Here is a 23206-nt window from a genome sequence, read left to right on the forward strand (position 1 = left end):
TTGCAGTACATGCAGTATTTTTATTTTTTGCATATGAAAAGTAAAAGGTTTGATCACAATAACTTTGGTTAAGTATAGATTTGGGTTGAGGCAGTTAAGGCAGCATCATTGTAACTTTTATCATTTTAATGTTATTGAATTTAACCATCTATCCCATCTATCTTCAATCTAACCTTCCTCTTTAGCCTATGACATCGCTGCATCACACATCCTCTTGTCTTCACTTTCACTGTAGTCTGCCATTTTCACGCTCATCTTTCCTCCAAGTCCTGCTGTCACCGGTGTCGTCTCCTCCATGTTCACACAGCCAAAGTTTGGTTGGACATTTTGTTTTCAGACTTAACTGTTCTGATGACATTTACATCAAACATGATGCAGGGCACGCCAATGAATACATGTAGGCATTGAGTTATAAATTCCAATCTTTGTTTTGGCTCTAGCTGCTGGTTTAACTTTAATGATATTCTGCTGATTTTACAAAATGTCAAAATTCACTGGATCACTGACTAGTTAAGTATATTTTGTAGGATTCTGGAGCATTCCTACTCTGTCTCTGTCTTTGGACTGTTGAAGAAACATCAGGTTCATTAAGCTTCCATTCAAAGGCGTGCAGAGGTGGTAAGTAAATGCCAAATATCTCCACAATGGTTCAGCTCGGTGACCTAGTTCTGATGTAAATGAACTGAAAATGATTAAAGTTTGTAAAATCGTCTGGGTATCACCCAAATTACACAAAAACACAAACAAAGACCTTATGGACTTTAAGAGGAGAATACTTCATGGACTTAGATGAAGAAAATGTTTGTTTAATGATCCTTCTCACATAGAGCCTCATGAAAAATTAAGAAAATTAAAAATAAACTTTTTTTTGTTTGTGATCGTCCTCTTTAAAGCTGCACGTCGCCAGTAGCATAAAAAAAAGTAATATAGCTCTACTCCTTCAGAATGAGTCACTGTTACACCTTTCCATGATGATTCCAGTGCTGTGTGGTGTCTTTCAAACGAGAAACATGGACTATCGGTGGCAAATTTCTTCGTATAGTATCACACTGCCCTCTATAGTGCTGGATCCTAACTGCACTACAGTCATAAAATCCATCCACGTCTGTTTATTAACCCTTTACCGGGCAAGTGCATTTGAACAAAAAAAAAAAATTCCCTGGGAGGTTTTAAGCAATTTAAGCATATAAGCTAATTTTGAATATTGTTTAACGAAAGAGTCAGGCAGATTTTTCTATGTAGTGTACACAGTGTGTGAGGGGAATATGTCAAGAGAACACACCTAATGAGAAATATGCACACACAAATTCACAAAAATTTATAATAATTACACACACAAACACACACACAGGTATGTAAGCTTCCAACCTGACAGGGTGTTTGACAGGGTTTGACAGGGTGTTTGTGACCTGAAGTTCTTTTATCTTTGTTGAACACACTTATTGTAAGTCGCTTTGGATAAAAGCGTCTGCTAAATGATCGTAATGTAATGTAATGTAATGTAATGTTTGTGCTAGTAAATGCTTGAATATTGAACCAGATTCAAATACAATGTCTTTCCAAAAGGAGTCATGGAAGAGGAAAGAAAAGGTGGAAAGGGAGAGAGAGAAACAGATGGCGCAGTGTAGATACACTCAGAGACTGGGAGCTCGGAGTGTTCTCTGAAGGACGAGGTCTTGTATTGTTGTGGCTTCGAGGGCCGCTCTGTCACAAAGCGTACCAGGGGTCCCCAAAGAGCCAGGGTCTTATGGTGTCAGTGTCCCCCCAGTCCTCAGCCCCAGCCCCGGCCTATTGTCATTCCTGTTTTTTAATTTCTCAAACGCAATCAAGTGTGACACAAACTGTTTACCTAGCGTGTCTGCCACAACCAGGAGGAGAAAGAGAGGAGGGAAAAAAACAGACACACAAGCCAGGATCTCGGTGCAAAATAATCCTCCATAATACCAGAGAGTTTAAAGAGGCTTTGCCAACACCTCCCTAAACCCCCCGCCCCCCCCCACCCGCACTTCCACCTCCACCTCTCTTTGCTCTTATGAAAAAAGGAGGGGGAGATAAAGAGAAAAGGAGAAAAAACACATCAGAAGAAAGCTGTTAAATTCGCCCCTCAGTCTGGTTTGGGATTGCTAATTATTGTTTTTTAGAGCACAACAATTGGGGTATTAGGGCATAAGCGGCTGGAGATAAGATCCAGAGGAAGAGGAGGGGAGGGGAAGGGATGAGGAGCATGGGGAGAAAGATAATGGGCTGACAGAAGGGGAGCTATGATAGGGTCTGCTCCATGGCGCTGTCTCTGACTCTGCAAGACACACCACAGCATCAGGAGACACTCTCACTCTCACGACCAAGACATCAGAAAGCTGAGGAAACTTTCAATATTACACAGTTGGTACTTTGGAAATGGAGGAATAGAGATCCAATATCTACAATAATCAGATCAGGTCACAACTTTATCAGTCTTCGTTGGAACTATTGACATTTATGGATGTGATGATGTCTGATCTAAATAAATTAACTTTGCTGTAGAGATCAAAATATGTTCAATCTATTTATTTGCCAAAACAAGAGCATGGAAAGGTAGGTGAAGCATCCTGGAAAAGGGATCAAGAAGATCATTTACACTCTTTACACACACACACACACACACACACACACACACACACACACACACACACACACACACAGGCTCCCATCCTGCCAACGAGCAGGGCAGCCAAAGTCGCCTGGATGCTTCCACATGCCAATGAATAAATAAAGCAGTAATTAGTAAAGAAAACAGCGCCACCTGTTGGTGTCCCACCCTGTGAACTTGGACCATTATACGGAGCTGTGGGAAACACCTGAGCCGAGCCCAGCAAAGGCTGTGTGTTAAAGGGTTGGCACGAGAGTGTGTGTATGTGTGTGTGTGTGTGTGAGGGCAGAGAGCTTTTTTATGCAGACCACCCGTGTAACCATGTGTCCTGAAGGCCTACCATTTGTAAAGGGACTTACTGAGCATATGTGTGGTTTTGTGTGTTTGTGCATGCGTGTGTGTTTGTTTGTGTTCCTTCAATGTATTTATGTGATGAGGTCCAACTGTGTGTCCTGGGGCCCACCTGGCAGCATTGTGCAAGTTGTGGGGCCTGAGCAGCTGGCCTGGGGGGTGGTGAGGGTGTTTGGGGGGGTGTAGGGGGGGATGCAACGGGTCTTCCATGGCCTCTGTCCCACCAGACCCAGACAGTAGGAGGCAGATGGACAGGCCATAGTCACTGCCAGAGGGCCAGAGGGGCCACAGGGAGAGGGCCAGCCAAGACCAAATGAGCTCACGCGCATACTCTCACACGCACACGTTCAGAGGGAGGATGCATTGTTAAGTCAAATACAAATCTCTAAATGTACGCACTGGCTAACAGGTATTTTCTTTATTGAAGAAGCAACCAGAATTTAATTGCCTTATACTGTAAACTTGTCTGTTAGAGTTATTTCCTTCATTTCTCTCTTTGCCGTTTGACAGATGTGTAAACGACTGTGTAGGATGACAGAGTGAGAGCAGCAGTGATGCCAATGGTCCCTTTCCCTTTCCCTCTCCCTCTCTAACTGCATCGTGCTCTGCTGAGGTTAGTGTCACATTTGTATTTGTGTGCATTTTTGTTTGATTATCACCTGCAGCTGTTTCATTTGTTAGTAAGATAACTCAAAATTGTATAAAATACTGCTAAAATTGCTGTCCATTAACAAATAGGGCAGGGCCATGTAAAAGGTTGTTGATGTGTTGTCATAATCGATATCGATAGATCCAAAAGAATTTTAAAAGATAAAACAACACCTATATTGTCTTGGTTTGTTCAGCCTTGGTGGAGGTATGTTTTTCTAGTTTTGGGATGAAACATGGCATTTAAATTCTAGTATTTACCATAATGATGGCTTTCTTCTTGTATAATTGTTGGGCATCATGTAACATGCTTCTTGAAATCCAGGCTGCAATAAAAAACTTCTGATAATGAAATAAAGTCGGGTCCGTTTTCTCTCGAGCCAACACATGCAGAGGAACAGAGGCTTATTTCTGTCAGAATTAAAACGACTAGCGAGAGTCACAGTGATTTTGAAGAGTGTGTCTGAGTGTGTGGGATTGATGCAGAGTTCATTGTGAAGCATTGCTGTAGGTGGTGGTGAAGGAGGTAGCCACCGACTCCGCTAGAGAGTCCAGAGAGCCACAGATGCTTCACTGTTTGTGTGTTGACTCTCTGTAATTTGTTTGCTCTAATTTGTTTTGCAGTGCCAGGGGAGTTCCGTTTTTAATTTTGCTCAGTGTGTGTTTACCCCTCTTTGTGGATCGCTGATCTGTTAAGCAGAAAGAGAGAGAGATTTGGGGGGGGGGGGGGGGGGGGGGAGACAGTGTGCTGCTCAGAGAGCCAAATTAAAAAAAGGAGCAGTGCAGATTGTTTTAAGCTCTGGCAGCCCCTTCAGGCCCAAAGGCCTCGCTCGCAGCCTGCACCTGCTCCGTCCCCTGGGATCCTGGTTCCTGATCCGTGGCCCTTGCTCTCCTCCCCCAGCCCATCCTCCCTCTCCTCTCTCCTCTCTCCTCTCCTCTCCTCCTCTTCTCTCCTCTCCTTTTTCCTTCCCAACACCCACTTCTTCCTCCTCTTAATGTTAAACCCTCCATCTCTTCCCTCTTCGCTTCTCTCCATTCACTCCTCAGTCTTGGCCTCTTCACCTCTTCTCTCCTCCATAGCACCTGCTCCTCTCCTCCTCCTTGTCCTTCTGCTTTTGGCCTGGCTTAACTGCCTTGCCTGCAATTCTTTCCTCACCCCTCCACTTTTCCACTTCCAATTCCTGCTCCGCTCCAAGCCCCCCCCTGCCCCCCTCATGTCTCGCCTCCAGCGGCTGGCAGAGTCTTAATCAGCCCTCCTCTGCACCTGAATGATTGCTACTTGTTAGCCTGATTGAAAACACACACACATACACACGCCCACACGCAAAATACACTTTAAGAGATATTACAATAAACATGAATCTGTGTGCTATAATTAGTAAAATAGTACAGCAGCATCATGACATGGACGCACAAAATATGAATGAGATTAAAAGTAACATAAAACAACTGTGTGTAAAATTGTCACAGCTATTCTTTATTGAAATCATTCAGAGAAATCATCCAGTCACTCCAGGTTATGACTGCACATCCACAAGTCCATCCATAGCTCTAAATACAGTACAATATGGTACACTTATCACACATACAGTATTTACAGTATCCCAGCAGCGATGCCAGAATTCTATGACATGGTTCCAATAACAAGACATCTAAGTTTTAATATGGCTTGATTAAAGCAGTCCAAGTTGATATGACGACCAGAACGTATGAAGCAATCGCACAGACGATCCCTCAGCACACAACCCGCCCGTCAGAGTCCAGGATGCAAACCACACGACATGACATTGTGGGAAAAGTCTTTTCTTGAGTCCCAGGGATCGGATGAAATTCTGGCCAGACTTCACTATCTCACCTATCAGTGCTCATGCTTGAACCTAAAGGGGACACATTATGATTTTGGTTCCATCCCATAAATCAAACCCATGGGCCCTGAACTTAACAGAAAGACATGTCTGCTTGTAGTCTGACAAAGCTGACCAATAAGAAGAAAGTAGCTTTAGAGAGCTAAAGGGCCGTGTAGGGCATGTCGATCTGTGTGATGTGTCCCCTTAGATCACATCTACTCCATATGCAACACAACAGTAACAACAATGTTACAGCCAACAGTTTGTCATCTCTAGCACTTCCACCAAGCTTAAGTTCACAGACAGAAGTGAACACTTGCTGAAATGTTTTGGTCCGATTTGTATCCCACTTCAACTTCAAAAATGTGAATTTACACCCAATTCAGTTAGATTTGGTCTCCTGATTAAGTGTATTTATAATGAATTGTTCTCCATCAATTCACCTTCCCGCCTATGCACAGCGATATTTAACAGCACTGTCCACTCAGCACCGTCTCTCAGCATTACTGGCATATTCATATTTTCCGTCAATTTGACCATTTGGCCTATTCTGTCCCTCTACAGAAGATTGCTCTCATTAAATGGCGTGAAAGTAAATTTCCACTAGTGCAAACAATATCTCTCTCTTTGAGAGCAATAAAAAGATGAACCCTAAATCATTGATAAGTACGTTCAAATAAAGTGGCACTGATTAAAATTATATTAAAACAAACAAACAAACAATCACAAATGAAACCATATTATACTAAGGCTTGTTCGTAGCTGCACGCTGTCTCTCAATTCACTGTACACAAAGCATGTTGTATGGACAAGCATGCACTCACAAATGCATGTTTTGCAACTAACTGTGCACAAGACAGGTCAACCTTGAATATAGGCTGCGGGAGAAATAATTGCCTGCATTACATCTTTTCACACACACGCACACACACACAAGTTACAAACATGCTGCAGATCCTTGGAGTTAAATGACCTTGATGTTCGGGGATGGAGGAGGCACCAACCTGACTGCTACCACCCTCTAGTGGCCAAATCATGACTGCAGCTTTATGCCTCCACTGATGTTGAAATTACAGTCAAAAACTACAACATCGGTATTTATGCGAGCAAATGATTTCTTAATGGAATGAAACAAGAATAACTCATTTCTGGAAGTGTAACAGGCACAAATATGACATCAGTCTCTATTGCACAGGCCTAAAAATGAATCTTTTTTTTTTATGTCTAGCACTGAGGTGCAGTAGAGACATCACTTTTCAGGGGCATTCATACAATTAAATAAAAAAAATGAGGTTGACAGAGTAATAATGGAAATGACATGAGGGTCAATCTAGTAGAGCCTAGATGCTATCCAGTGTCAACTCTCCTTCAGTAAATGAATGGTTAATAGCCGAGCAGCTGTTCCTTTTTGCCAGATGATCAATCTCAAACTGTATGAATGTGCGTGTGCATTAAGACACATGGCAGAGTGATAATTAGTCGCATCGTTTCATAGCAAGTGAAGTGCCACCTGTCTTGCCTACAACACTCTGGTTTAATGTCTTCTATCTTTCCCACACCTTCACCTTGATGACATGTTCCCTATCCGTTTCTTTCACACATCTTAGGACAACAGTAATAAGGCAAAGAGAAACTGCCCAGTGACAGTTATGACATTAAGGGAGGGGACAATTCATACAGTAGCACGTTATTATAAGGTTCAGTTAATTTTCTCTGCATATAAATACCCAGTTTGTCCATCAGGATGGATTATGCACAGTTAGATAGTGTTTGGGTAGTGGATTCTGTCACGAGATGGGGCAGCTGGAATCCTTCCTTCAGCTGTGAGAGCGGTTGTTGTGCGGACAGGCTGTCGGAGAACATTACCCAAGCAAAAACCAGATATCAGCCTGTATGTCTGACTCCTCCAGCTTCCTGTCACCATGGATCCCTCAGCCATTCTCGGGTCACACCTCCAGCTCTGGCATTAACTCCTCCTTAATGTGAACGTCATTATCCGACCCCGTGCCGACATCCGAGTCAAAGAGCGAGTGGTCTGAGTCGGGGGAGTTTGTGTGTGTGTGTCCGTCGCTGTCATCCAGGGTGTCAGTCCTGGAGAACAGGCCAAAGTCCACCAGGCCTGTGTGGGAGCTGCTGCTGCTCTCACTGTCTCCATCATAATAAAGATCTTCTACGTCCACAAACCACTCGGGCCAAAATCTCCTCCGCATCCGCTCACAGAACATGGCCAGGTTGATCAGTTCACCTGGAAGGACAACACATACAGCTGAGGGCTTTCAGTGAAACAGCGTTACCCCTTTGTTTGTGATTCTTTAGTCACAAATGAAGCGTCAACACAAAAACAGAGAAGGAAATGTAAAAAAAAAAAAATTTAAGCTCGGACTTCAACTTCTATTTTTCTTACTATGTCATGCAAGATGTGTTCAAGAGATGTATAAGTGAGCAAGTCTGAGTAATGGTGCATTGCAGCAGAATATCACTGCCACCTAGTGGATGGAAGAGACAAAGACTTGCATGACAAAACAACAGGGGAAAAACTGCTATGGCAAATAATCAATAAAGTATCTTACTGTGGCAGAAACCAAACAATAACCTCATAATAAAACAAAAGGACAAATATGCAATACCTCTGTGTCCTGTTCAACTGTACTCCACTTAAACTTAGACGTCACAAATGCAGGAGTATTTAACAGATGCACTGACCTTTGATGAGTTGCTCTGGTCGAGTGCCGGGCAGAGTCCACATGGCTTGGGCCAGATGACCAAACACTGTGGCGTCTAACGCTGACATCTTAGTGCCCATGAAGTACTTCTTATCTCCTACAAGACAGAAGAAAAAAATAATGTACAGCACTTTGGTGTAGGAACAGGAAACCTCTCTGCTAGCTGATGCGTTCTCACTGGGATAGACTTTCCATTTTACAATTACAGGCCATCTGTTAAAATGGCACAAACAGATCAATGCAAAACTATTTACTCTCTACAGCCTCTGACCAGTGAACACTTATCTCCATGTGCATGTCTCAGAGAGATACTGTGAGCCATCACTATCAGAGCTTTTCCTCTTTTCATTCTTGTCTTCAATAGCTCAGTAAAACACGGACAGACAAACAAACTGTGCTGAAATATGTAATAAAGTGACGTTGATTTAATACAGTCTCCCAAAATGGATGAATTGATATTTTAAAATATAATCTCTCATTTGACCTGACATGTATTATTCATAAATGGTCACAGGTTTCACTTTACATTGGTTTTCTCTCTCTCTCTCTCTCTCTTTCTCTCTCTCTCTCTCTCTCTCTGTGTGTGTGTGTCTAATTCAAATTTGTCAAATGTTGATGTTAAGATGTTATGGAAGTTAAGGGCAAATTTGTCAAAGTAAACACAGAGAATCTCTCACTCCCTCCCTCCTACCCAAAAGTGTGGCCAGCGTCCTCATGTCCTTCTCCATCAGGGCATAGACCTCTTCCTTGGAGAAGCGTCCAATGCCGTGGCCGTACATCTCCCTGCGCACCATGCTGCCGTTCAAGTGGCTCAGCAGCCACTTCAGCGTATCGCTCAGGGGGCCGCTCATCGCCAGGAGCTTCTGGGTTTCCTCCAGGTTGTCCACCCACTGACAGTAAGCTATCGTCCTGAAAGAAAGAAGAAGAAAGGTCACAATACTTTCAGTCTGGGACAACAGAAAAGCAATTCAGCATTTCATTTGATGACAAATGACGGGGGGATACAATTCATGTTCCACATCCACAATGTCCACCAAACAAGCAGACTTACTGGAGCTTACAGTTCCTTGGAGAGATCTTTTGGTAGATGTATTTGAAAGAGAACTGGCCATATAACAGACTGTCGACACACTGGATGGAGAGCAAGGTGAAAGAGGCTACTGAAAGAGGCTGAGGTCTGACAGCAGCTGGATTGCCAAAGCCAGAGCGTAATGATGAAAGACCCAAAATGCCCAATAACAACACATTGAGCTGGTTATCAAAAATAGTTTATTTATTTCTCTTTATTTTTTATTTGTACAATGTCTACTTCAATGAAAACAAATTGCAAAAAAAAAAAAGAATTATTGGCAAAATGTTGGTGTGTGGTTTGGACAGCATAATGAGGCAGAAGAGCCGAGTAAAGTTTTTGCAGTTAAATAACCACCCCAGGAAAAGTGACATCAGGAAACCCAACTGGCCATATTTTGATATATGCCAGTTAATAAGGGGGAGCAGCAACTCTCTCTTACAAATCCGCTGGAGTACTTATACATAAACCCAAGGACACAAGCTCGGGTGAAGGAGACGTGGGAGAGCTGGCTGGTTGATGAACCTGGCCTGCAGCCATTACAGAGTGAGGTCCCTGCCCTCTTTGCAGACAGTGTCTGGGACAGATTCTCTGGCGATGATGTTTTTCCACAAGCTCTCAATGATCGGATGGATTGATGGAGCTGATGACGCTTAGCTCCTTATTTCATTTTTGTGTGGTTTGAAGGTTATGGTCCCATTCTTGGACATGCAGAGAGAGAATGTGTCAATTTGCTTTCCTGACATGAAAACCCTCAGGGACTCCAAGATCCTAAAACACTAAAAGAGGAGGACTTACTGGTTGAATGGGATGCACACGAAAATCGAGTGATGCTTGAACTGTAGGTGTATTGTGGGAGTCTTATGAAAGAGAGCTATGTCAATTGTTCAATGCTAAAAGTGCCGAGCATGAGCATAATGTTTGTTATCTAATTTGTGTGTTCTTTCTTCAGTCCAAAACTCTGGAGGAAGCTATGACGTGGCCGCTGTCACCAATTCGTCAAATCAAAGTCTGGCAGCAGCTATCGCCCTCACAGCAGCTGCCCAGACTGCAGATACTGAGAGTCGGATCCCTGCTTTCAAGTTGTTAAGGAACTGGGCATAAGAGAATTTCAAGACAAGATGTTGGAGTTATAGTCAATTTCATTTTTAGGCCAAGAGGCCACTGAGAAACCAACAGTGACCTCCACCTCCTCCTCCGCTGCTGGGTGTTGGACCTTGGACCCATATAAACACAAACTCCATTCCAAAGCTGAATACAAATGAGGTCACCGCCTCCTTAATGAATGTAAAATGTACTGAGAACAATAAGCCTGTTTAATCAGGGATTTCAGCCATAGTGCTCCCTGCAAAGCTTTATGTCTATTGACTACCGGCTACGTTCTGATCAATAACTGTACACCACCACTTCCTCAGGCCTCCGTCCGGTCCGGGCGGTATATATATAAATATAGCAGGAGGACTCTGTTCATGCAGAAATAGGTTAGAAGAGATATGGTGACTACAGATTAGGTGGTGATTACAGATTAGGAGCTGGTGAATAAAACCGCCCCACTTCTTGCTGCCTCTGCTGAGTCATTCATTTAGTGACAATATAAAGGCTCTGAGGGGAGGATGGCAGCATGGAGATTATTTATGTACTAGATTAAAAAATGAAAACCTCATCAGGTAAAGGGTCTCAGGACAGTGAGTTGTTGTTACAGCAACAAAAGCAACAACATCCTGTCTATGAAGGGAAAATGCACCCAAACACCACACATCAACTCATTTAATAGTGTCCACATTCCCCTGTTAATACTTATTACAAACGTAATTAGGCCACTGTTGAGAGCACTTATCTCCACCAAGGCTTAACCAGACAAGCCTGAATGTGTCTTGTTCTAATAACATACTGATCTGAGGAGAAAGGATCTACAGTATGGATGTATGTATATACAGTATATACAGTACATATGTATCATGGGATAAATAGATCTGTGTGTATTAGGTTTCAAAAAATTGACAAAGATGTATGAGAAGCACTTGTATTGGATTTCTATTGAACGAGCAGTAACCTGTAGTGATCCTGTGGGCCGCAGGCTGGAGACAGAAGGTCTGAGCACAGAGGAGAGTTCCCGCTCCTTTACAGTCACATCACCTCTTGTTTGTGTCTGTCACTAGCAGCAGGATGATGACACACAGCTTGCAGGGTTTCAGACATGCTGAGCGGAGAGGGTCAGTGTGTAATTCCACTGAAGAGGTTTAATGAGGTGGTGTGGCACAACACTACTACATGAGGCTAAACAGGGCAGCCGTGTAATCTTATTATTGTCTACACGCACAAACAGTTTGGCAGCACAAATATGAAGTGAGCAGCGATCACACTCATGGTGGTTTAGATACAACTACGCACATGAGCCACAGTTCCCTTGGTTTTCTGTTACCGTTTCTTAAAATAGCTTTATCATTCAAGGAGGCTGATAGGAAACACTGTGCATGACATCATCATACCAAAGTGCTGCTGCTACAGCCTCAATCAATACGTCTATACTGTATGTGGGTCTATACATAGCACAGGGTGAGTAAGGAAGCCGAGACAGGAAGAAGAGGGGAGAGAGAGGTTTGATGAATGAACCCGATGAAACTTTGTGGAATCGTTTTAAACCTATTTATTCATTTGACACGGATCTATTTCATTCTTTTACTTGCTTACTTGGTTTCAAATTATTTTCCCAAATCTTCTCCCAAATCTACAGAAACATCCTATTATTTTTACTATTTTTTTACTTTACTGATATTTATTTATTTTATATACTTCTCTTTTTTTTCTTATCCAATATCTTTATTTTATTGTATTTTTCAACCTATTGTGTGAATGAGTGTGTGCGAGAGAGAGAGAGAGAGAGAGAGAGAGAGAGAGAGAGAGAGAGAGAGAGTTGACTTTGAATTTGAGCATTTTGAACTCCATTAATGAAGGAGAAGTCCAATTTAAAAAGAGGACAGGTAATTACTCACACATGTTGCAAATTCTGCTTGATTTTCATAGTGACTTCATGTAGCAGTGAGACTACACATGTCACATCCTCACTCAGTCCTTCATTTTCTCTTTCTTAACAAATAAACCCCCAGCTCAGATCCACACGTAGCTCAAAGCATTTCCAGAAGCCATCCCAGGCCAAGCCACAATGCATCCACACAGCAGGGCGGCAATGTGTTAGATCAGGGTGTGTGTAAGTGTGTGTGAGGGGGGTGGAAATGAAAAGATGGATGGAGCTTTTAGGTAATGGAAAACACTCTGTAGCTCTCTGGGAGCGGCAAATGTTTTCCAAGCAGCAGCGTGTCTCTGACCCGGAGTGACTCACAGCCAGAGACACATGACTGACGTTCAGATCACAGTCAGACTTAAGTTAAAAGGCTGGGTTAAGGTTAAGGGTAGACAAAGGGTTTCTTCTGTAAAAGCAGCAAATTTGATCTGCTGATAATCTCAACATTTCTACAAACCCCGCCAATTTTCTATTCCTTTCTGTAAATATGTTGATGAATGAAAAGAGGGAAGGGATGTCTTGAATTTTGAATCAACGACAGAAAGTCTAAAACAATAACATTTGGAAATATCAGAGCAAAAACGGACTTTGTTCTTTAAAGATTTGTCAGGTATAATGATTAGATTTAGATTTAGAATCCAAGAATCAAGTTGCAAATCATGAACTTTGTAGTTGGAGCATTTGTTTAGAGAATTTCAATTCTTTCTAGGTTTTGTTATTTAAAATCTGTCATTGTACAAAGTGAGAAGCAGCTGCAGATAAACACCACAGCTGCAGTTACTACTAAAATCACAAAGCGTTTGTGTTGTGGCTCCGTCCATTAATCCACTGGAGAGAAATACATTATTTTAGCATTTCCTGAGCAAATGCATCACCAGCTGAAGTGCAACAGGATGACACAGAGACAGTCACTCACCAGTACAGATGCTCTTCCACCATTTTGGTGACGGCTCTGGACACGGCTCTCTCCTGCGGCGAGAGGTTCTTGTTGAGGTTGACGCCCAGCTTCTCCTCCAGAAAGTCCACAATGAACTCCGTCCCCGAAACCTGCTGGTGGTTGTACTCGATCCATGGCATCTTTCCCTGCGGCGACAGCTTTCCGTCAAAGTAGTTCTGCAGATCAGACAAAAAAAACAACGACATTTGTTAATATCTTGTCACGCCAGGCTCGTTTCGGATCCAAATGAAGTGTGAGTCTGCAGTGTGTCACCTGGTAGGGCAGATCCACCATGCGTAGGTAGGTCTCTATTTTGAGGCAGAAGGGAGAGAGGCTGGGCACGCCGTTCTTTGGCCTGGAGAACTGGTGGAGGATGATGGCGTCTTTAGAGTCCAACTCCTGCTCCTTCCTGAAACACACGCAAAACAAATACGCTTTTCAACATTTTGCTGTTGTTGTCTGAGTGAACACTAATTATTCACTCAATGTGTCACACTGCTGTAGCTTGAAGGAAACACACTGTTGGGCATTCATGATCTCTGGAGACAGCTGCCGCCACACTGTATGTATGACATCATGTCTGAACACACACAATGAAAATCTGTTCTGTTCATCTTTGCTTCCTGGACTGCCTTGAAAATGATGTATTGATATCCGTGTACCATTTGTGTGCATTTGTGTTAAGAGCCGTGATCCTGCATGATTGTCAACGCTCTAAATATGTTCAGCCAAGAGTGTTGGATTGTGATCTGAGTGGGCAATGATTAAAGCTCTCCTTTGAAAGAGGACATGAAATATTTAGAGAGGACTTGAGGTCAGATGAAAGAGCACAACACTTTCATGTAGGATCTAAAGACTGATGCACCGTTGTTTTACAGAATTAAATGCATTTAATACACGGATGACCTGACCTCATAGTCTTAATACAATCATGGAATATTTGTAAAGCATTTATTTTTAATTCCATAACAATTCCATAACCTTTCTTTACATTTTTCACTCTGTAACTTCAAATCTATGCTTCTCACAGGCCAGTATTGATGCTGTCACCCTGGCTGGTGTGTTTGGCAGCTTCTTTAGTTATGGCCACAGCTCAGAGATACAGCATGTCTAAATAATTCATCATAACTGTACAGGGGGTCTGAAAGCCACATGCACTCAACATTTTATGTGGCAATATGGTTAATATTGTTTCCTGTGCACAATAGAGAGAAGGAAGAATGGAAAAAAACTAATTCTGACTTAAATCTCATAAATCTGATCATTCTGCTACTTGGCCCCCTTCCTTCCTTAGGTCCCGGTCACTTCTTCTAATAAATGTAAACAGCATCAGTAATTGTGCTATGGCGGACAAAGAAGCTGAAGGTTTCAATCCAACCAAAAACGACACATCAACTGATGTCAATGATCGACACACCCTCAATCAATGAATTCAGATGGAGAAGTGTTGAACTTTTATGCAAGCCTGCAGCCTCCGCTCTCCATAAATCAGACTTAAGAGTCGATTGTACTTAAACACACTGAAGGTGGGTTGGGTCTTCTGGTCGTTTCTTTTCAGTGGTGATGTTCTATCGTTATGATCATCAGTAGAGGAAACAAATCTGGAATATGACTTTTGAGATCAAGTAAGATAAACTGAAAATAGCTGTGCTTGGCTTTTATCAAATAACAACATGTTTAGTTTATTGTTTATTCTTATCATTCTCATCAATTATGTCTTATAAATTAATTGAATGTAATGATATTGAATTAATTATATGGCGAATACACCTACATAGATTAACCCCCCCACCCCGCTGCTGTGTGTCACTGTCCACTTCCTCATGGTGCTGAAACAATGCTTTACTACTGTCCCGTGTGTAGTGGTGCTGAAAATACATAACGTGTATTTCGTTTAACTTCCACTCCCTCATCTCTATGCTTGGTTACCAGTGGAATCGCCCTTTAGCAAGGCACAAAGTAGACCCAGAGCTGAAGGACTAACAACTGTGGCACAGCTGCTGCCAGTGCCAACGCGTCACATGGCCAGAACATATGATGCCAGCAGGCTGCACGTGATCCAGCGGTGTTCTCGCACGATATGCAAGGTTGCACCCATTTACCAGAGATCACAGGGGAGGATGGGCGAGAGCGGAATCTACACTGTGACAGGATGCAATCACGAGTAATCCCCAAATAACGAAAACGCATCCACGGATTTGACTCGCTGCTCTGCTTGCACCTCGAAGATGAATCACATCTCATCCCTCTTAATCCTGAAAGTAAAGCCGGAAGTCTGGGCGCGTGTGTGTGTGTGTGTGTGTGTTTCCTTGCATACGGAGTCAGCAGCTGTGTGTCTGTGTGTGTTTTTCTCACGGCAGAGTTCAGTAAAGGTCGCCGTGACGCCGCAGCGCCCGGGGAGCGCTCGGTTTCGCTACGGTCAGGTGGCGGAGCCCGCACATGAGGCGACGCGTGACTCGCTTTCTCTTTTTTCCCCACCTAGTGTCGTGTCCTTGGGAGGGGGGGGGGGGATACAGGAGCAACAACCGCGAGAGCTCCGGGGGGAATTAAATTATACACTGCACGATTTGATCACAGACAATCCCCATTACGCGTCCAACCCAAAGCTCTCTGAATAAGAAGTGTTCAAGCAAAGCAGACCGGTGAAATGGTGCAAATCCCTACCTGATGGCGAGCAGCTCGTGTAGAAGGTAGGCTGCGGCGGCCAGCAGGGCCCCGCCGGTGATGTAGAGGGTCTTCTTCCACCAGGAGTCCGAGCCCAGAGCCGACATGATGCCGCCGTAGTCCTGTAATGGGAAGGCGATGATGTAGCCATATAAAGACTGGTGCTGGTCGGAGCCGCACAGGCCGATGGGCAGGCTGTGATTCCGACCGAGTTCAACCACACACGGCCGGGAAGAGGCAATGCCAGCAGCCCAGTGCATCCTCCCCCTCCTTCGGTCACAGCCCCCCTGTTTCCTCCCTGCTGCTGCTGCTGCTGCGGTCCCTTTCAGCCTTCATCGAAACGCCCCGCGGATTGTCTACGGCATGGCGGCGGCGTTATGTTTGTTTCTGCAGGTAAACATAGACGGTAAACATTTCCTCTCCTCCTCGCCGTCTAACTCCTCCTTGGGATGACGCTCAGCACCCAAATCTTCTTCCTCGGCAGGTCTAATAAAGATCGTGCCAATACAGTCAATATAAAAACTCACCACTTCCGATTACACTATTTCAAAATAAAACACTCACCTCCAATTTAGTAACGCGATGTTTTATGATATTTATTATGACTTAGATTTATGGATTTTAAAATAGTGTCCCTTCTCAGACTACACCAGACACTCTTTGTGTTGACAAGGCAATCTCACATTTTCATAATCGACGGCATGGACTAGTTTAAAGTAATATGGACTGGAAATGCTAACTGTGCTGCAGGTCCGTTCCTTACATCACATATTGTTAACTTACATAATAGGTATGTTGTGACTACTAATATTATTACAAACGTTTATCATTCTTATTGTCGTTTCTGCCCATAGAAGTATCAATGCTTGTTTAATTCCATTTACTAAATACTGTATTTTTCAACCGCAGATACGTTTGTTATCATCTATTATTAGACGCTCACTGACCAAATGAATGGGTGGTGCAGTTTTAGAGAAGCAGTCTCAAACACGTCATACTGCAACTCCTCCAAAAAAAATAAAATGAATACATCCGGTGTTGGTATATCAAAGTGCGTAAACTTGACGCATGTGGCCTGTGATGTGTTCCAGCAGAGGAATGACCCCGCCCTGACGAGCCTCCAGTCAAACCAGTGGCTCACTATAACCATCAAAATGGCAATTGGGCACCAACGCCACAGTGATGACACAATAGCTGAAATATTCATATAGTCCCATAATAAACTGTATCATTTAAGAGTGACCTCATAGTATCTCTTTCAAATGTACGATGTGCTTACCAGAATATTTGTTTACAAGGTTATAGGCTACAAATATACATAATAATCAACACATTTATATTTCTATACTAAATCACGTATAGATATTGCATATAAACCCATTTCTGGCCATCTCACCTCATTTGTTCCAAACAGGTCACAGATCCCATTCACAAATTTCACACTGCATTAATAATTCATTACTGAATGAGGAAGTTGCAGATATGACAAAATGAATCCAAACAATGCCTCATCAACAGGAAAGTCACCTCACTCTGCCCCGAGATTTGACAAATTCATCAATTGTATGTGCATATCACACTTCAAAGTACAGACACAGGTTTTATTTAATGCACAGAGATGCAGCGGTGCATCAAAGTCTGTGATGCATCCGAGGCTGCTGCGAGTTTAAGACATATCCCTGTGAGATTAGTGAGTGTGCATTATGCTGAAAGGGAGATTTGCAGTAAGACTATGCATGACATATCTGACATGTACAAATTTGAAGTGTTGGTTGAATGTCCAAGGATTTAGTATTTGACTATTACTGCTAAAATGTGTATATCTACATAAATATGTTCTATTGTGATACCCTCTGCATGCACCACAGCATAATATCGGCCCCGCTCATATTGGTCCGTCTAAGAACATCGTGCAAGCGTGACTTAATATCTCCTACAGGCTTAATTTGTACCACATAATGCTTCCACAGGAGCACACATATTAGAGTTGGAGCAGCTTGTGTTCTTTTCTCTCGTGTGTAGTATCTTTGTGTAGTATGCGACCACAAAACACAATAATGATGTTTAGAGCCATAATGATATTAAGTTCAATCATCCGTGTCTTGCTTTCCACAACTGTATCAATTTATTTATTCAGCCAAAGAAAAGCTGTACAATATCGTAGAACACAAAACATATTTAGATAAACTGTGCATTCCTTTACTCAGAACAGGCAAATCTGTGAAGTTGTGTGATTAAGATCAAGCACACCAATACCGAAGACATATTCAGCCAGTTTGTGCACTTTAGCAAAACACTCCAGAGCTCTGAAACAGCTTGTGACAGTTTCGTGCCCTCAGTAAAGACTTGATTTAAATCAATAATATCATCCGACCTCATCTATCTCAGTATAACTTAGCAAATACATGGATCTTTGATTTCTATCACACTCATACTCCCTCTTGCATAGAGACCATCAAACAGGAAATGATTCTTCTTGACTTCATTCTTTGGGTCGGGAGTTCACCCACCTGAACCTTTTTTGTTGTCATGTTTGACTTGCTGCCCATTCAGTTGTGCGTCGCTGCGCTGTGGGCTCGGTGGTCTGGTTGGGGGCCGCTGTCCCCGCCCAGGTCCAGCAGTGGCTCCTCCCTCTGTTTGACAGCGTGGAGGGCGTAGGTGATGGAAGTGCTGTCAGTCCAGCTCCAGCTTCCTGACAGTGGGTTGTACAGCGTCCCTTGGACAGACTGCACAGAGAAACCATCTGACAGAGGACAAAGGCAGAAGACGGTTCATTTATTTAATCAAACATGTGTTGAAATCTTGTAAATTCAGCACTAAACTACTGAGCGGGTGATTACTCAGACAATTACTTCAGCAATTTTATAAAATATGCTGATTCCTTTGTTTGTAGGTAATTTGCAGCTGAACCAGGTCGCTGACATTTTGTTTTGTAAGTTACGGCATTCTGCAGATATTCAGCCTTTGCGTCAACCTCTATTGAGCCCTTTACCATTATCTGTACAGCTCAAAGATTAACTTATGCATGTCACAATGAAAACTAAACATATCTTGTGGTTTGCCAAATAGAACTGTGCACCTCGTAAAATGTATAAAATTTATTTTGGCACCATTGCAAGTATATTCACCTGAAAATCAGTGAAGTTGGTATCTAAGTATCGCTTCAATTATAATTTTGTTGGAATAACAATAGTTGAGCACAACTGTCAATTAGGAAATAGTCATGTTTCTGTAAGAGAAGACAATGAAATGTTGAGATGCAACACTGCACAATGCTGTAAACACTTGAACCCACTTTCATGCTCTGTGTGCCCATTTTTCTGCTGTGGAAACGTGGAGGACTTACAGGACTCCAAGAGGCTCTCCAGCTCCACGGGGCTGACAAACTTCTCCCAGTCGTGTGTCCCAGTGGGAACGATGCGCAGCAGCTGCTCGGCTACAACAATTGCCAGTGCGTATGACAGGTTTGTTTTATTAATGGTCGTGATGAAGAGTGAGCCTCCTGGCTGTGCAGAGAAAAGAGACAAGTCTGGATAAGTAGATGGAAGAAAAACCTTTACATGTTGCACACAAATCCAGATTCGGACATTTTGAAGGGTTCAAACTACAACTCCCTTCCTTCTTTGCTCCCGCTAACCCACGACACATTATCATTTTGGAAAAATCTCAAATATCTGAACAACAAAAGGCACACACACTCCCACAGGACCCACCTTTAGCACCTGGCTGCAGGAGAAGGCAAACGTCTCAAGGTTGAGCAAATGCTCCACCACCTCGGACGCCACGATGGCATCGAACCCACCTGCACTCTGCTCCGCCTCCGCCTCCTCCGAGAGCTCCTCCAGGGTGCAGTCCCGGTAGCAGACACGCTCACAGAGGTCTGGATCGTGGGACAAATGCAGCCGAGCTGTGCTGATGCTGTCGGTTACAGGATCTATACCCAAAACATCAGCTCCGAGCCGTCCTAGGGGCTGATAGGGGATGAGAAGAGGGGAAAGGTGGAGGTGAAGACACTGAGGTGCATCATGTAACCATTGGGAGTTTTGTTAGTGTTGCTGTTTCTGAACTAAAACCTCATTTCCCATTTATCATGCTGCTTCCAGGCTCATGGTGGCTCTGCTCACTTCCCATTCCAGAGAGCCTTTCACTCATCTCACAACCTTCCACTGGGAAAACTTACGCCTTCATCGCCCTCTTCTGGTTACTGTCAGTAATGGCATCGTCTGTGGTCAGTAATGTCTTTTAATATCTCAAAGCAACAATCTACTGGTGTAAGAGTGTGAGAAGACGTAATCCCTGTAACATTAAGGTAAAATGTAAATTAACCATCCCCTGCCACACCCACACACACACCTCAGAGAGCAAGCCGCCACCACAGCCCACATCCAGTATTCTGAGTCCTGCGAGTGGCTTCCCGACCTGGCGGCTCCTCCTGTGTGCGTTCAGCAGATTATCCCTGCACGGGTAAATGAACAGAAGGTCAAATGTCTCATTAAGTACGTCCCCCTTCCCCAACCTGCAGGCTCAGGAGAAATACATTGTTTGAGCAGACATGTACATCCTTGATCTTCTACTACGGCTATATGAGGTGGAGAATCTTAACTGCTGTCACCTCCCCCCGTCAAACACACACACCATGTTGCCCTGAGTAAAACTGTAAACCAGCCAACAACAACAAATTCTCCTCTGGCTAGATTACAGCCACCAAATTCACCCCACCTCACTCCTGCCTCCCATCCTGCCTCCCCCTCTCCCCCCTTATGTGATGTCTGCCCGCCTGAGGCATGACAGGTGCGGAACAGACCAAGCACTGATTACGCGTCAGCCCTCATTAAAGCTCTGCTGGGGGCCTCACAGACTCAACCCATGATGCTGTACATAAGACTTTTAAGAAGCCACAACACGTACAGATTGGAGCAGTTTTAGCCAACATTCATTCAATGTTACTGCCAGTTTTAAGCTTGAGCCACTTCAAAAACAATATTCCAAGCGGTGTGTGTCCCACTTCAAGGTACAGGCGCATACTGTTGGCACACTGTCACCATCCTCAATGTCCCCCTGAGGCTTGATAAACTATTTCTGATACTGATTGTAAATTATGCACTACTTATTGATCGTGAAGGAAGCAGATTGTGTATCAAAATCAGGAGCTAGATTTATCAATAGTCATCAATAGTAGAGAATGATAACTGAGTGAAATGAGATGGATGTCTCAGGTGAGATGTCATGGAAGCAGAGAAACATTTAAATCATAAATAATGGAAAGGGATACTTCAAACCAAACACACCGGATAAAAGGCACCCTCAGGTCATTCATGGCATGAAGAGCTCCAAATTCACCCTGTTCATCCCACCACTTGTTTGCCAGTGACTGGAACCTCTTCAACTCATTGGGGTCCACTGTGGTGTTGGAGGCCGACCGAGCACTGAAATAAAGAACCGACAGAGATGAGACACACACCTAAACACAGAATATAGATGCAGCAAACACACTACACTGTTTGTTGCTGTTTTTATGTCATCAACCAACATGAGACAATGTTTACTAAATCTACCATGGTTCTATTCCTACAATCACCTTCAACGACCGTCACTAAGACAACAATGATTAGCTTTGCTTCAGCTTTGACAGGCAGCAGTTCCCTGTCAGGCCGTAACCTTTAACAAAGGTCAAGTGAATGAGCAAGTTGGCATGTCCCTTCCTCAGCGTGTGTTCGCTCAGGGCCATGCAGCTCTACACAGCCTTCAACAGGGGAAAGAGAGCCAGCAGAGTGAACGTTTTCATCGGGGCTGATGTTTTTTGCCTATTAGGGGGTGTATGATTGAGTGCATTAACTCCACTATTAGAAGTAACTGAATCTGATCAATGGCCAACATGCTCGGGGAAAGGACTGTAGTCACAATGGTCAATCTGCAATATCCCTGTTTTTTAGCGTGAATTGTCGTGAAATATTCCATTTCAGACAATAAGTGATCGACGAATAAGATGTTACTAATTGTTACAACGTCACAGCTGAGTAGACGTAGCTAGATCTCCAACATGAGAAGAAAGATGGCCCGAGAAACCTTCGTAAATTTTAGGTTCAACTTTATTGTCATTTCAGTGATGATTATGAAAGTCCCGTTAGATTCCACTGACAACCATCTACTTATGAGAGATTAGCCCTTGTACACCTGTATCCAAAACGATTACAGGTACACGAGCAGGAAAGTTGCTTTTAGATAAACTAAATGTTTAGTCAAATCCCACAGTCCGGTTGCCGTGGTACCTGGTCAGGTAGGTCGGGACATGTTGCTGCTGGAGCTCCGGACAGGCGCTCTTCCGTTGCCACAGTGTCCGCTGTTTACACACCGCAGTCCAGCTCAATCCGCTCCGGCCCGCAAGGTTCTGGGCCACGCCGCACACGCCGGTCGTTTTACGGCTACAAATCCCCAACATGAGGTGTCCAATTTTACCCGAATACATTTTGTGTGTCACACCGTTCTGTGACAATATTTACATGCGACAAGCGGTTTGACTGATTGCGCCGGTCTGACCTGTTCGGGTAGAAACAGACAGCAGGCTGCCTTTAGTTCCTACCTGACGCTTGACAAAACCACAGCTTGGATGCAGTGAGGTAATTAGCAACATTTAGTGACGACATTCAATTAAGGTTGTCGTGAGTCGTGATCCAGTTCATGGTGGACTGACTGTTGTTTTTGTTGTTACTTAATTCGACTGTAATCAACAGCAGCTTACAAATGTGTGGTACATGCGTGTTTATTCCTGCTCTGTGATGTAAATAGATTATACACTACTTTCTGCACGTGCTGCCCTGAAATTAAAACGCTGTGACCAGACCTAAAAAGTTACATAATCACGTAGAAGCTGCTAATTACTCCATTTATGTGGATGTGTTGCCAGCTGAATATATCATGAGTACATACCTCCGTATGGTATGATTATAGGAAATGTTAGGCCGTCACTAATGGTACATGAGAAATACAGGTGCAGCTCAATAAATTAGAATATCCTGGAAAAGTTCATTTCTTTGAATCAGTGCTTCAATTCAAAAGGTGTAACTCTTGTATTTTAAAGATTTGTTACACACAGTGAAACATCTCAAGTAAAAAAAGAACAAACAAGAGTAGGGGCGTTTGCCATCTTGTTCCTAAGGACCTGCATGCATCTTAGTATCTCTTAGTATCTATAAAGTTTGAATATAGTGAAAAAGTTCAATATTATTTGCTCACGGTGTCACACTCTTAATCAGCTAATGAACTGAAATCACGAGCCTTTCCATCTCCTCTCCGTCTGGTTCAGCAGGCCACACAAC

At 43.4% G+C, this 23206-nt stretch overlaps 2 protein-coding genes across 2 annotated transcripts; both read right to left on the reverse strand.

Annotated features, from left to right (window-relative positions):
* Window positions 1-5097: 5097 nt before the first annotated feature.
* Window positions 5098-16362, reverse strand: faxcb (failed axon connections homolog, metaxin like GST domain containing b). The gene is made up of 6 exons (XM_076150198.1): window positions 15891-16362; window positions 13500-13635; window positions 13206-13402; window positions 8890-9107; window positions 8179-8295; window positions 5098-7720 (listed from the first exon to the last, which is right to left on the reverse strand). The coding sequence occupies exons 1-6, from the start codon at window positions 16148-16150 to the stop codon at window positions 7422-7424; spliced, it is 1227 nt and encodes a 408-aa protein (XP_076006313.1). The 5' UTR covers window positions 16151-16362; the 3' UTR covers window positions 5098-7421.
* Window positions 16363-17997: 1635 nt separating this feature from the next.
* On the reverse strand, window positions 17998-22422 carry coq3 (coenzyme Q3 methyltransferase). Its single transcript, XM_076150197.1, has 6 exons — window positions 22160-22422; window positions 21179-21316; window positions 20244-20346; window positions 19604-19861; window positions 19237-19396; window positions 17998-18633 (listed from the first exon to the last, which is right to left on the reverse strand). Exons 1-6 carry the CDS (start codon window positions 22354-22356, stop codon window positions 18440-18442), a joined length of 1050 nt encoding a protein of 349 aa, XP_076006312.1. The 5' UTR covers window positions 22357-22422; the 3' UTR covers window positions 17998-18439.
* Between the last annotated feature and the right edge of the window lie 784 nt (window positions 22423-23206).

The sequence above is a fragment of the Genypterus blacodes genome, unplaced genomic scaffold, assembly GCF_046128005.1.
Source record: "Genypterus blacodes isolate CSIRO-AG114 ecotype Tasmania unplaced genomic scaffold, CSIRO-AGI_Gbla_v1 ptg000052l_1, whole genome shotgun sequence".
NCBI classification, from domain to species: domain Eukaryota; kingdom Metazoa; phylum Chordata; class Actinopteri; order Ophidiiformes; family Ophidiidae; genus Genypterus; species Genypterus blacodes.